Below are 13,876 nucleotides of genomic sequence, written 5' to 3'. Positions count from 1 at the left end.
GAATATCGACCTGGGGTTCATAAAGATAGAGTGGATATTGCGCAAGGAATCATAGAGAAACAATCTGCTGTGGCTCATCGGGATGATGTGTATGATGGGAGGGGTTGATGAACGGGACCTGGAGTTATGGAAAACTGCATATCGTGGTTAGAGCGTTGGCCGGGATTTCAGAGGCGTATTTGCGGAGTGGGCATAGCAATTAGAGAGTTCTGGGTTTGTGGTTTACGGCATGTTTTGTGGGCAGTGGTTACAGCAGTTCTAGCAATTCAGCGGGAAGGGTTCGGGGTTGAGATTTTCTTTGCATCTTGTTCCCAAATCGAGTTGCTATCGAGTCACTATGATCCTGCCAGCGAAGTAGTTTATTCGTACAAATGCAAAATACTGAATTATGTAGATATGCTTGCTCCAATACGCACTCTTTCAGGTGAAAGAACAAGTTCATTGTCCAAATTATCCATAACGGGTAACCGTAAGCTATACAGAAACCCAAACTAAGTAGACATTTCCCGCCCAAAGCCATCTTGTTCATCAAAGGAATGTAAAATACTCAGTAAAGAGTGTTCCAGATGAAATCTCAAGTTTTAGGGGAAGGTACTAGGGAGATTTCGAAAGCATGACTGCTGTCCAACTCAATATATCTGGCACAGACCCGGAATTGGTTCAGAAGCTTTATTTATATAGATGCTCTTTGTCTATCAGACGAAAACCCAAGTGAAGATGAAGAAAGAACCTCACCTTTATGTCGAGATGGTGGATGTGTATAATAAGATGGCCGTGAACCTTCAACCCCCTACCCGGCATTTATTTATATAACATCGCAGAGCAGGTATATTGGTGAGAGCAAGAGCTTGACAATGTGAGCTTGTAAGAGTTGCACCACAGGTTTTTCTGAATGCCAAGTTTCCAATGTATTTAGTTGCGTGAAAAGGTTGAGCAATCGAGAATGGAAGGGTAGAAGGGTGTTCGAAAGTTCAAGAGCTCAAGATCATGAGCATTCAGAGATGACGCATGTATAGAGAAAAACAGTCTAACCAGGCGAGTATCTTGCGCATGAGAGTTGAAATTTATGCCGTGGAGTTGCAATGATAGGTGCTCAAAGGTTGGGAATTGCGACTTTGTCGACGTAAAAAGCGTACCGGACGCCGTAGACATGAGCAGATATATATACTGAAGTTCTTCAGCTTCGAAAGTATTTGAGCTATTACATAACTCGGTCTCTGTCGGCATGAAATGGAATAACATATCTGCTGTCATGCATTCATGCATACCTGAAAATCAAAAGGAAATGAAGTACAAAGACTTTGTTGCTGGCGCAGGTTCAGCGCCAAAGAGAAAGAAGTTTGTAGGTGGTGGATCGGAACATAAAGGCGTACATGCTGAACTTTCTCCCATGAGAAAGTAAAGAAGATTCCTCTTGCAATATTTCAATAAGGTAAATCTGTGATGCTATGATGCTATGATGCAAGCAAAAGGTAAAGATTGATTGCGCAGCCTCGCCCTTGATGATAAAATACGTTCTTTCTTGATGCGAGTGTCACACCTCAGTTCTTTATTAACATACCGTTGGTGTGGAATTGAAAAACGTTGTCATATAAGCAAACAATCAATAGATTGAAAATACTCGAGTAAATTTCCTGTTTTGGATCAACAACATCAGAACAAGAGTGGTGCCCATGGAAAAAAAATGAACCAGAAAAATGAGCAAAAAAAAGCAAAAGGATAGGGAGAAAGGTACGTGCAGGTAGTTCAACAATATAGATGAACGCTGTATACCTAAGCCACGAGGGGACCTCGAAGCTGTCGGAGAGGACGGCCAGTTGAGTTTAACAATATAGATAAACGCTGTGCCCTCAAGCAGATGGACCAGACCATTCCGCTAAACTGTCCGAAGACGAAGGAAACAGCACTATCGGGAAATAAGTATACCAAATTGGGTCTCAGTTGGTGTTAGCTCAGTATGCAATCTCGATATTCAATTCACAGCATTCACCGGCGGCCTCCCTCATTGGCTTCATGACTAAGACGCGTCGCTGATAAACAATATGAGGCCGCCGTATAAATTCGCGTGATTCAATTGAACTTCAGATCTCGTGATAGCAATAATACCAGTATGCTTACCGATTTCAAGTGTACCACTCCCCATCACCATTCAACCACATCAAAATGAACACTGCAGTTAGTGATTTTTATTCTCTGTGCCACCAGATGGGCCACCCTCCTCCGACTTTTATTAAGCTCAATAACCAGCCAAAGAACCGCGTTGCCCTAGTGGTAACAGTATATGGCCAACAAATTGTCTCCTCGCGTCCAGAAAGCACCTACAAGGCAGCCAAGACTGCTTTGGCTAGAAAGGCTACACATTATCTCAGTGGTAGTCAGACTACTATGCCACAAATTGCATTTGATGCTGTATGCTTGATTATCCATATGAGCCGTTAGCTCTGGCTAACTCAACGAATAGGGCAATGCAATCTTCGGAAACAACGGGCAAAGCATTAGCAATGCAAGCGCCTCAGAGCACCAAGCGGCTAATTTGGCTGTAAGTGAATCACGATACCAATTCTCACGTATCACCGATAGATTAATGGCAAAACAGCCGCTCCCCCGCAACGCCCTCAGCACCGATGACCAATTATATCTCGAAAAGCACTTCAGACGTCAAATCATCAGTCAGCTGGGCAGCGCTACTGGTGTTTAGGTCACAGCAGCAGCCGACCTCATGGCTGGTATCATCCTGAGGCGTCCTGAAGGACAAACAACGGTGTGGCATGAAGCGATGAGGGTCTTCACGGAGAGATTGACCCAGAGATTGAATGAAAGCAGTGGCTAGAAGGTAATATATGTTTCTAGCCTTGGCTGTCTAGATGTGTAAACCACGGGAATGTAAATTGGAAACAGCCAATAATCTGCAAACTCTTGGAGATCTTTTGAAACTGAATGTTCAATCTGGCCCTAGAGTAAAGATTTACAGAAGGTGAATCGAACTAATTCATTTTGGTATTATCTTTATTCTCAAGCGAGAAAAGCCGATCTAACTACCAACGACGGTTCAACTGTGTTATTTTATGTATTGAGACTCTTTAAATATTCAGTCTATACTGCATGCTCGATACTGGATGGCAATTGCTCGTTCTAGGCTCTCAAGCACAATTTCGTTCCTTTTAAGCTTGGATTCGTAATGTGGTAATGTTCTTTTTTTTTTACTGCTCTCAATAATACACTTTCTTAACTTCGACCACTAGATCGCAGTGATGTATTACTCAGTCTCAGTTTCTACCGCTATTCTCTCTCAGCCTGCGATCTCAGATATAACGAGTCTATTGTCTAGCCTCTCCCTCCCATGATATCACTTCTTAGCTTCGACTTCTAACCAGTAGTGACATGTGTTCAACTTCAGCTCCAGATACCACGTCTTACTGCTTTCATCGAACTGGCCATCAATTAATTGTTATAGCGAGCTACTACTCAGCTTCTACTTTCCATGTATCTCTTCACCTTCGGGATTTTATATTATGGATCCGTTCCCTACTTCAGGTATCGATTCCAAAAAGCAAATGCTTCGTTTATTCTTCATGCTGTTGTTTCAATGCTCCTTCGACGTTTGAACAACGATAATCTCTCTTTACTCTCCACTTTGTCTCTATCTCTTCTTGACTCTACTTTCTGGTGATCGAGCTGCTTATCTTGTTTGTGCCAGGAATCACGTGTCTACTACACACGTGATCGTATTCTTCATGGATGTTATCCAGTGCACTGCTCACTATTCGATCTAGCCTAGATGTGCAGCTTAGTTTCAACAGCGAAGCTAATAACTACATGAGCTGCTATCTTGGCATAACATGAGCGATTATGCACAACTTCTCCTCGCCCCTTATAGCACCAAGAAAGAAGGATACCAGCATAGGCTGCCATGCTGGGAAGAACAACTCATACGATTGCGTGCCCCTTTCTTGCCCTGCCTTGCCATATCAGTGTACAGGACGCGCAATAATTCAGCATCAAAGCTTCTCCAGCCCCCTTTCAATATTTCCCCATGCACGTAACCACCTCAGCTGCAAACTCCTTACAAATCCATATTTCTCATCAAAAGCAAGACCTTCGTCTAAAACACCTGCACATATGCAACGCAGTCTTGCACCTTCCTTAACGTTTCAGATACCAACAGTATAGATACCAGCCCTCCACTTTCCAATAACATGAACTCTCATGTTGAAGGTCGAAGGATTTTGATACTCCACTCCCCATCTCCCCGCGACCACCTGAATCCTCCTCCCTCCTTTATCGGAAGGTCGGAGACATATCATATCATGATCATCAGTGATAGTCCGATCACATGCATCATCTCGCACCCAGACTTCCAGGTTTATCGGATTCGCAATCTGTCGATCGCGGACATCCTACGCTCCTTATCCATTCTTCGCCCCTTGATCATACATCTCTGTGGCAAAATGATCTCTTCAGCATCCAATGATTGAAGCTGGAAAGGGGCGATCCTATGAATATCTCTGCCTCGGTTACTATCCGACATGTACCTCAATCTATGGACTTTTGATCGTTGACGCCGTTGACGCCTTAATCTGATGGATCTACAAAACATCGTTAACCGAAGCAAAAGGCAGCATCCACTAACAAGTCTTGAATTCCTCGCTTCAATATCCTATGGCCGCCCTTACCTTTTTGCTAAAAGGCATCTCCAATCCTCACCCCACCGGCCGCACGGCTTGACCCCGGTCCCATTACACACCCAATCACAATACATCAAATCTTGCATTTGTCTCTCTGCATTTCGTCCGGCACTTGCTTCAATCCAGGCTCCACCGGACTTTGCGTGCCCGCTCACTTAGTAATATTCTCAGTCCGCTCCGCCCCACCACGTACCCCTGGTTCTGAGACTCGGGCCACCAACCAACCACTGAGCAGATCCAAAATTAACTTTTACATTATCCCCTGTCCCTGTCGCTCAGGTCACACTATCTGGCCTCTTTCCAGGTAAATCACCTCGCGTGCAGACTCGCTGCAGTTGCTTTGTTTGCCTTATGGACGGTGGAGCTAATTTCTTAATGCGCTTCCAAGGACCAGGATGGCAGGTTCATTGATCATGCGACTACCATGCGCTATTAAAATCCCAACCGTAGAGAGAATTTCCACTAGCACAAGCCATGATACAGTCTACAGACAGACCTTATGTTACACTAGAGTACCGGCCCTGGGTCAATGTATTATCGACCCTCCATGTTGGCGCTTAGCGCTTTGACATTTTATGTTTGTGAATGTTGTTCAGCATAAAGAAAAAAGACCCTTAATTTATGTCAAACTCTAAGCACTCGAGGAACCCTGAGTTTTGCGATGCTGGAGTGCGAAATAAGGAAGTTGTGAAGTAAAATCGATTACGCTAAGGTTAAGGATGATGCCCAAGCTAAGCGAGAAAGCAAGTAAGGATTTCCATCAAGAATCTATGGGGCGGAAAAACAATTCCCGATACTGATCCACAAGCACATGCGTGTGCTTCAAGAGGACGCAAGGGATCCTTATTGTTCTAGAAAAGGAATGGAAGGGAGGAAAAGCCCTGGAGGCTAGGGCAAACCTAGCTAAAACTTCACTTGTAGGAGGAATAGATCAAGGCTAACCTAACTAACCTCTTCTTCAACATACTTCAATTGACCACTCGCAACAGCTCTTTTGTTTACGATTCTGCATGCATGTTCCTTTCAAATAAGACAAACTACTGTACTCCTTCTCCTCGCGTACGCCAAGTGTCTCAATATCTTCTGGAAGGTCGCATGGAAGGCCGCATGTCGTGTTAAACATGTGCTCGTTCCTTCGTCTCTTGTGTATATGTACATATGCTATTAATTTCTTCACACCGCCTCTTTGTTTCCATAGCTCATGTACGATTACTCTTACATTTTAAAAGTTGGAACAATATCAATGCATCAGTGCATGAGGATCAGCATCAGGATTCACTCAAGCAAGCTCCATCCAACATTTCTTGCGAGAAATAGCAAGGAAATGCCACGCGAGGAAATCTTCCACAATGGATCTACTCCATCACCTACAGATAAATTGCAGCATGGAAGTTTACCTGTGATGAGCACCAGTAGTATGCAATGCAATGTAATGTCATGTCATGTACGGCGATATATTATATGCACATGCCTGCAGGTGATATAAATCTCGTAACGTAACAAAGATCATTTTGGGATATCCATCGCCAATCTCCAGCCCAAACAATAAAAATTTCAGCATTGCGTAGCCTGCGCAACGGAAATCATAAACCAAACGTCGTAAATTACCTATAACTTAAGATTTACATGAAATTCATTACCAGCACCAATGCTCCATTTTAAAGAGATACTGGCCAGGGATGTTAGTCACAAAATCGGGGAGTTCCGCTCTGTGCGCCAGCGGCTCATTACTCAATCCTAACTTTATATACTGGACCTGCTCATTTTAGCCTGTCTGGCTGAGCGTGTCTGCTACCGAATCTCCCGGCTGGTATTGTCTACCGAAACGCCTTTACCGAAACTAATCGTCTACAACTTCCTCGTTTGGCAGTGGACGGTTCGGGGTTTAGGACTTTATGATCCAAATCGTGCGGAAAGGAAGTTCGGCTATAACACTCACTCACTAGTTCTTGTGGGCATATAATCAAAATGAACCACAACCGTTGGATTTCCAATGTTAGCTTGCGGGACGAGAGGTGAGAAATTAGAGTCTAGAATTGTGTCCGGATTGATAATTATGAAAAAGAAGCGATGCATTTACATTTTGAGCCCATGTTGTGGGAATTTGCCGTCGTTTTTCGAGGGTATTTCCCGAGGAGAAATTTAATTTAGACTCTTGACATGTGTTTTATAAGAATCGTTTCGGGCCGTCCGATGTCATCAATTACATAAATGGTCTCGGAAAGCCATCTGTTTTCGAGAGTGCGGCGTGGATTTCCACGTGTGATTTGGGGTCTACCGAAGTGGCAGTTGAGCACGGTAATGAACCAAGCCATTGGTGTGACAGTTCACGAATGGTGTGTAGATTAGATTCCAAAAATTAACGGAGATTGGATGTGAATACGGATCGAGTGGAAGAGGTCGATTAGAAGGGGAAGTGCACGAATGTTTATGTTATTCAACACTTTAGTGTTATGCTATAAGATTTCAAACGTCTTTATTACTACGACGCACAATAAGATTTCACGCCCAAGCCAGCTCGCAGTATCTCAACACGACTGGGTACTTGGATATATCCATAAGATGCCGAATCAAACATTCAATGCAGGGTCCTGCACCATACCAGGGGTTTCCTTTCATCTCTCTCCAACAACTCACTCGTCATCCATTTAGCATCGTTCCCAACGGAGAAATGCAAATTTACGAGCGGAGTTCAGCATTCCTCTCCTCTCCTCTCCATCAAGGAAGATCTTTCTTCCATGATTTGCTGCCACTACCCAGTTGCACACATCCCACCTTTCATACCTTAACTACCGCCGCACAGGTTTTAACTTTCCAGCATGGACCAAACGTTGAACGCTCAAACTCAAAATATCAAGCTCGCTGCCAAAGATCCACTCTTTCATGTATTACTGCAAGACCGTGGAAAAGTCAAATAGATTCAATATCCGTCAGATAAATGATTCCACAGCACGGAGCAGAGAATGAGCAGGCTTGAGCCGCTACACTTGCCATGGCTTGTCTACCTTGTGTTGAGCTCATTGGTGTCAACACCAGGTACCTACGCCCTTAATTAACACTGCATCTCAACATCATGATCACCAATCCACTATACAGCATGCTCATTCATGTATCCTGTCGCACTATTTTGTCACCGCTTACATTGAATCTCCAAATACTTACAAAATCCCCATCATATCTGCTTTCCGATATACATTACAAGTTACAACGTTGCATCTACTTGAATCCGGAGAGGAAATTAGGTTAATCTTCGCTTCAACATCGGCCTCCCTCCCCCTCTTTCCCTCTCCCATTCTTATCTATCAACTATTTCATAGACATCGCATCGAAGATTTCCCAAACATCTTATCATCAACTGCGAGATATCTCATCTCGATCTCCAAAAATTACGATCAATCGCTCTCTCAACAAACCAATCTCTCGCGCTCCTATCTCCTCCAAAGAGATCTTCATCCCAAGCGTCATTCATTCCACTGCTATCTGCACGATGCATGCTCGGCGCCGGGTACATTGTATGTAGGGTGAGGTCATGACATTTTGTTTCTCGTCATGCGTATCTTGAATTGTAGATCTATCATGCCCTCCTCCCCTTGGCCTTCTTTCACCTCTCAAGCTCCCCCTCTATCTAACTCTCTCCTTCGCAATCACACAATCTCATAAAGTACCAGCTTTGTAGAAAAATGCATCGAGTGTCAATGACTAAGCCACACGAACACACAAGCCTCCTCCTTACTCATGCTCATGCACCACCCCCACATGTTTCACTTCATTCATTCATTTCACCTCATCACTGGGTTTCACGTGGTCTCTATTTACGGGACAGAACAGAACAGGTGGAGGGAAGGGCCTCCCCAGTCTGAAACTAGGGGTCCTCTAATCGTCCTGTACTTCCTGACACCAATTTCCATTTATGAGACCTATCAGGTACTCGATAGCTATTAGCCACGATCATGCACAATGGTTGATCTGTAGAAACCTCGACCATAATGGAATTGAGATACTGTAAATCATGTGCACAAGAAAGGAGTGTTTCCACAAAATCGAGTTACAGCAAAAGATCCAGTAGATCCAGTATAATAATCTTCAATTTCCATACTAATAACCCTATCAAGAAAAAAGTAGGGACTTCACAATTTCAAACGCCTCTAGATATTTCAATCCATCCCTTCCATTTTCTCTTCCATCTCGTAAAGACCAAGCAATCCATCCAACCATCCGTTAAGTTTTTATTCCCATCCCAAATTGTTTTGCCCAACTCCAAACTCGGTACCAAATGAGATTCGTCTTCATAGTGTCAATGATATATCCAAAATGATATTCAATGACTGACCACTCTAATCCCCTCACAATAAACCCCATACATACATAATAATTCGAATCCCACCAATCTATTGAAGCGACTTATAACCCCCATTCTTCGCTATTAATGAACAACGCCTTTGTTTCTCTCACAGAAATACTGTAAGAAAGGCAGAGAAAACAAGAAACAAAAAGAAACGTTGCAATTTTTGTTTTGAAAACCATAAAAAAAGGAAAACGAGTATTAAGCTCTTGTAATGTACGGGGAAAAATAGACATATGCAAGATTTAGCCAATGACTGATCAGCCGTCCTTCGGCTGAAGTTCCAAAGGACAACAAATATGTATTTGCGTTTGTGAAGCTACGTCACCGTCGACTGAGAGCCATCGTTTGAGTCCCTCGTACCAATTCAATCTATGTCGGGGTATAATCTCTATACTCATCTGTATGATTCAGAACTCCGCCCAATGCAATCGTTTTGTTTTGGAAACGCCTGTGAGAATTTGAAAAAAGGACTTTGGGAAATTCGTTACTCGTGAGGTGGTAATTACCGGGATCGAAATCGAAATAAATCGCGCGGCTTATTTCGGAAAATCGTCGGGAGTTCGAGTAGAGAATAGATCACATCATGCCTTCTTCACCAATACCTGGCAAGCCTCCCATGGGGACTCCGAGGCCTGCTAATCCAGCAGCAGCCAAGTGGTTGTTTAATTTGAGCTCGGGGTCACACGGGGTGGAATGTTGTTTGTGCTAAACATCATTAGACGACAAATTTTCTGATTCTGAGAAATTGATATACTCACATATTTGAGACCATTCAAGTTCTTATATCTCTTGCCACAATAATCACACTTATAAGGCTTCTCTCTTTCCATACCTTCATTGCCGGAGTAGGGAATAGAAGTTTCTGGGTTGACAATCGAGAATGTACCGTCACCGTTTTCGTGCAACTGTTGGGTTTGATGACCGTGCGTCTTGTGGTACCTGAACAAAATTAGTATAAATTTATATTGCACAAGGTAACAATGCTTACTTGAGACCATTTTGATTCTTGTAGGCCTTTTCACATCCGATGACGGGGCATCTGAATGGTTTGTGCTCTTCTCCCATCATCATTCCTGTAGGATCTCCCATTCCATTCATGCTTGCCATCAATTGTTGTTGTTGGTATGCTCTCATCAAATCAGTGTTGCTTGCGAATTGTCCTTGTCCTAGCCCAAATTGAGCAAATTGTTGTTGAAGGGCTCTTTGGTTATTGAAACCACCGCCATTAGGACTATAGAGACGCTTGGCGGGTTCATCGATACAAAGGTCCAAGCCTAAATCATGTCCGCCGAAATTGAAAGGGAAATTCATATTATTCATATTCATATTTCTATTTCCCATATTCATGTTCATAGGCATGCTTGTAAAGTCTCCATCCATTTCCGATGGGGTACCGGGAGCCGAGGTATCTGGTGAAAATGTCTGTGATTGCTGCATGGGTTGTGCTGTCAAAGTAGGGGTGTTAACAGAAGAAACGGTCGGGTTATTTTGGAATCCAAAAGAGGAAGTTGCGGGAGTCGGTGGTTGGGATGCTCGGAGACCAGAGTGTTGCATGGTGGAGTTAAGATTAACGGTGGGTCTTGGTTGTTGGCCGAACATAGACTGTTGTGCTGCTTGCACAGGCTGATGATTATGCGAAGATTGAACCGGTGTGTCCGGAGTGGAGTCCATAGGTCCGATAGCATCGTCCATTTCCATATCTTCAACTCCGTCCATCTCATCAGTAGCACCTTGATTAGTTTTTTGCACAGGAGTAGCTGGTTGTGAGCGTTGCTGCTGTCGCATCAATTGAATACCTCCTACACTGGCACCGGCTTGTGGCATCTGTAAGCCCGAAAGCCGAGGCTGTTGTGATGGCTGGGTTTGCTGCTGCTGCTGAGTATGATGTTGTGCGGCGGATGTGTTTTGTGCCGCCATACCTGCTCTACCGTTGGGTGTTGAGTTTTCCCGAGCTCGTACAATGGATGAATTATTGCGAAGGGATGCTGGGGTCTGTTGCGCATGACACTCTTCGTAATGTTGCAAAAGGTCATGTAGTGTTGGTAATGTATTGCCACAACAGCTGAAATCTTTCATAAAGTTGGCTTCGAGCTTAGGAAGATAGGAAGAAGAATGATATGAAGGCGATTGATATGGAAATGGAGAGGTGCCGGCCATGATAATGCTAATCAAAAATTGTCAGTGTCATGAAAATGGAAATCGTGTGCCCCGCACTTGCTAGGGGAGATGGAACATTTTCGTTTGGCAATTGAGATGAGTGAAGAATCTAATTCTATGAATCACGAAATAATTGCACCCATATCATGGCAAAAGCGAAGAAGATTGGATTAAACTCACTCATCTCGAATCCAACTCCCAACAGATACGCCTCCCCAGCTCATGCCTCCAACGAGGCTGCCTGCCAAACTTTCGCGACGAGGACGATCATTAATTCTATTTGGATTGTGCATAGATATGGGTTTTGCGGCAGCAAATGATTCTTGTCTGGAGCGACCCATGTTATCGTCGAATCCTGTGCCGGTAGTCATGATTCTGGCGGAGGTTTGTGAATCCGGGTCGAGATAATTGGAATTATTTTTGTTGCCTTGAGATGACGGAGATGACGATGTATTTCTTGTGGGCGTGGCAATATTAATGGGTGAAGAGGTTGTCGTCATGTTAGATTTCAAATTATAGTTATAATCGCAATCCTCTGGAGTCGTAGGGAATGAAGCAGTATTATTTGAATCGGGAGAAGAATGTGAAGATTCTTGTGCGTGGATATGTAATGTAGAAGAGTTGGAGTTGCCTTCGTACTTGAATTTATTAGTAGCAGTCGAATCGATAAGTATCGAGTCCGTGTGGGTTTCTTCGCATGAGGCGGCGTGGGATTGCTTGAACCAATCAGAAAGAGGCATAGAGGGATTAAAAGTGGATCTGATCTCCGTTACTAGGATTATCTAATTAGCGTCTAATTGGAAAAATTGTGGAAAGTAATAAGTAAAACTAAGAAAAGCCACTAGAGCACATTTAACAGTAATGAATTCTTGTCCTTGGTGCGGACGGTGCATGCCACTTGTACCAGGTCTGACTGGGAACAAACAACAAGAGGGTCGGACGAGGGGGCAGGGTGGATTTAAGTGGAGAGGAAAGTTGGGAAAGAAAGAGAGGATGGGATGTGGGCTGTCGGAGGAAACATGGGTTACCAAATGTACTTGGTTCCATTCATGTAAAGAAGGCCTCTTGAGCATGTACTAGGTACCAATACGTACAAGTTGAGAAACCAAATATAATCCGGCAATTTTGTGTCGAAAACAACCTACCTAATTGGGCTTTAGTTGGATTCTACCTGGTAGTTCTCACGAACTCGTCTACTGACTACCTTGGTTCTGGAGAGACGAATTGACAAATGGAATGTATATGTAGCAGGTTGGTACAGTAGGCGAACGTACTCTGTGGCAGGCCGGGGTGAATAGTAGATGTCCTTTTATCAGCTAGTTAGGCACACGCGTGAGCTAAAATTGGGTGTGGTCGAGTAGTCGTAACTAAAGGCGTAAGAGGTTTTCGTTTGCCAGAAAGCGAATCGAACGTTGCAACTTGCAAGGTGTATTCAATGTAGGGGAGTAAGCAAGTATGTCACTTCTGATACTTTGGTTTCCGTTGGGACCAATCTTTACAAGACGTTCTGGTCCGTATGGAGCGGTAGCGAACAATTTGAAGCCGGGGTTGAACTTGACACACACCAGATCAAGGAGGGTTGTATCGTGGCGCGAATAGTGAATAGGATATGGAATAATACACGGTAATGGATGGAGAACTTCGATTATTTTTGCTGCAGGCAAGGGAGTAATATAGATCAATACGATTAGTGCATGTGAAAGTACCGTTGATAAAATAATGTAATGTACGTTTTCCCATGGGGGCCCATGGACTGTATTTAACTACTTCTCGACTGGAGGTGGTCACCGTCTGAAATAAGGGTAATGAAGTTCAAAGGAGGGTTCAAGCTTGTTACTAGAATTATGAAATTAAAGTTTGAAGTGATGGATGTTTCGTTCGGATTATCAAAGACCGGGTGGTTGGCTTGTGGTCAATGAGTGGTCAAGCATTTTGTCAAAAGGTTTACAAGGCTCAAGGCTCCAAGGTCCCTCGAATGGGTTCGGTCCCAACGCTTTGGATGAGATGCAAAGAGGGCTCCGCAATTAATCTTTCTAGAAGCTTGAAGGAATCTGTCATTGATGATGTGTATCTTTAGATGTGGAGATGTATCGACCTTATTTGTGACCTGCTTGATGTATGAGACAAAATTGAGTGTATCTTTCCTTTGCAGTCTACATCATGCTTCGGATGTGTTTACTCTACTACTGGAATCCTTTAACATGATAGATCATATGATAAATATACGGTGAGATGAAACCAAAACAGCTCTCCTTTTCTCGTTCGCCAAATCCAAGCGGTGAGCCCCGCCAAATCTGCCGACGTTGTGCGGCGACGGTTCTGTTCGAACGGAACATAACGATTCAGAGAAGCGACAGTGTGTTGAATTTGAAGGAAAGATTTCGACCTTGAAAAGATTAATATAGAAGGTTCTATGCTTCTTTCCCTTCCCTGAGACGTCTCGTTAATGGATCTGGACAGATCTCTCTCCCACGGTGGTTCATTTAAATTGCCCTCGAGTCGTGCAACCTCGGTCTCCGATGGAGATGGGGTTTAGAATATCAAGTAGCTGTTTGAAAACTGTCAATCATTACTGAGTATCGCGGTCAATCCAAGAGCGTTAAATGCTTCAATGTGGACATACCATAAGCTATGGATCCGTATAGCTCACTCTTGCTCATTTCGATGTCATGGCGATATCATTCGCCAG

The 13,876-nt window shown here is 43.7% G+C and overlaps 2 protein-coding genes across 2 annotated transcripts; one reads left to right on the top strand and one right to left on the bottom strand.

Moving 5' to 3' along the window:
• Nucleotides 1-2,205: 2,205 nt before the first annotated feature.
• Nucleotides 2,206-2,698, top strand: EAE97_001215 (uncharacterized protein; the record flags this gene model as incomplete). The annotated part of the gene is made up of 3 exons (XM_038871725.1): nucleotides 2,206-2,409; nucleotides 2,462-2,539; nucleotides 2,597-2,698. 3 exons carry the CDS (start codon nucleotides 2,206-2,208, stop codon nucleotides 2,696-2,698), a joined length of 384 nt encoding a protein of 127 aa, XP_038737626.1.
• A 6,908-nt stretch (nucleotides 2,699-9,606) lies between these two features.
• Nucleotides 9,607-11,927, bottom strand: EAE97_001214 (uncharacterized protein; the record flags this gene model as incomplete). The annotated part of the gene is made up of 4 exons (XM_038871724.1): nucleotides 9,607-9,735; nucleotides 9,789-9,969; nucleotides 10,019-11,194; nucleotides 11,368-11,927. 4 exons carry the CDS (start codon nucleotides 11,925-11,927, stop codon nucleotides 9,607-9,609), a joined length of 2,046 nt encoding a protein of 681 aa, XP_038737625.1.
• Between the last annotated feature and the right edge of the window lie 1,949 nt (nucleotides 11,928-13,876).

Source organism: Botrytis byssoidea (assembly GCF_014898295.1).
Source record: "Botrytis byssoidea strain MUCL 94 chromosome Unknown BBYS_002, whole genome shotgun sequence".
Lineage (NCBI taxonomy): Eukaryota > Fungi > Ascomycota > Leotiomycetes > Helotiales > Sclerotiniaceae > Botrytis > Botrytis byssoidea.
This window is presented reverse-complemented; position numbering and strand designations above follow the sequence as displayed.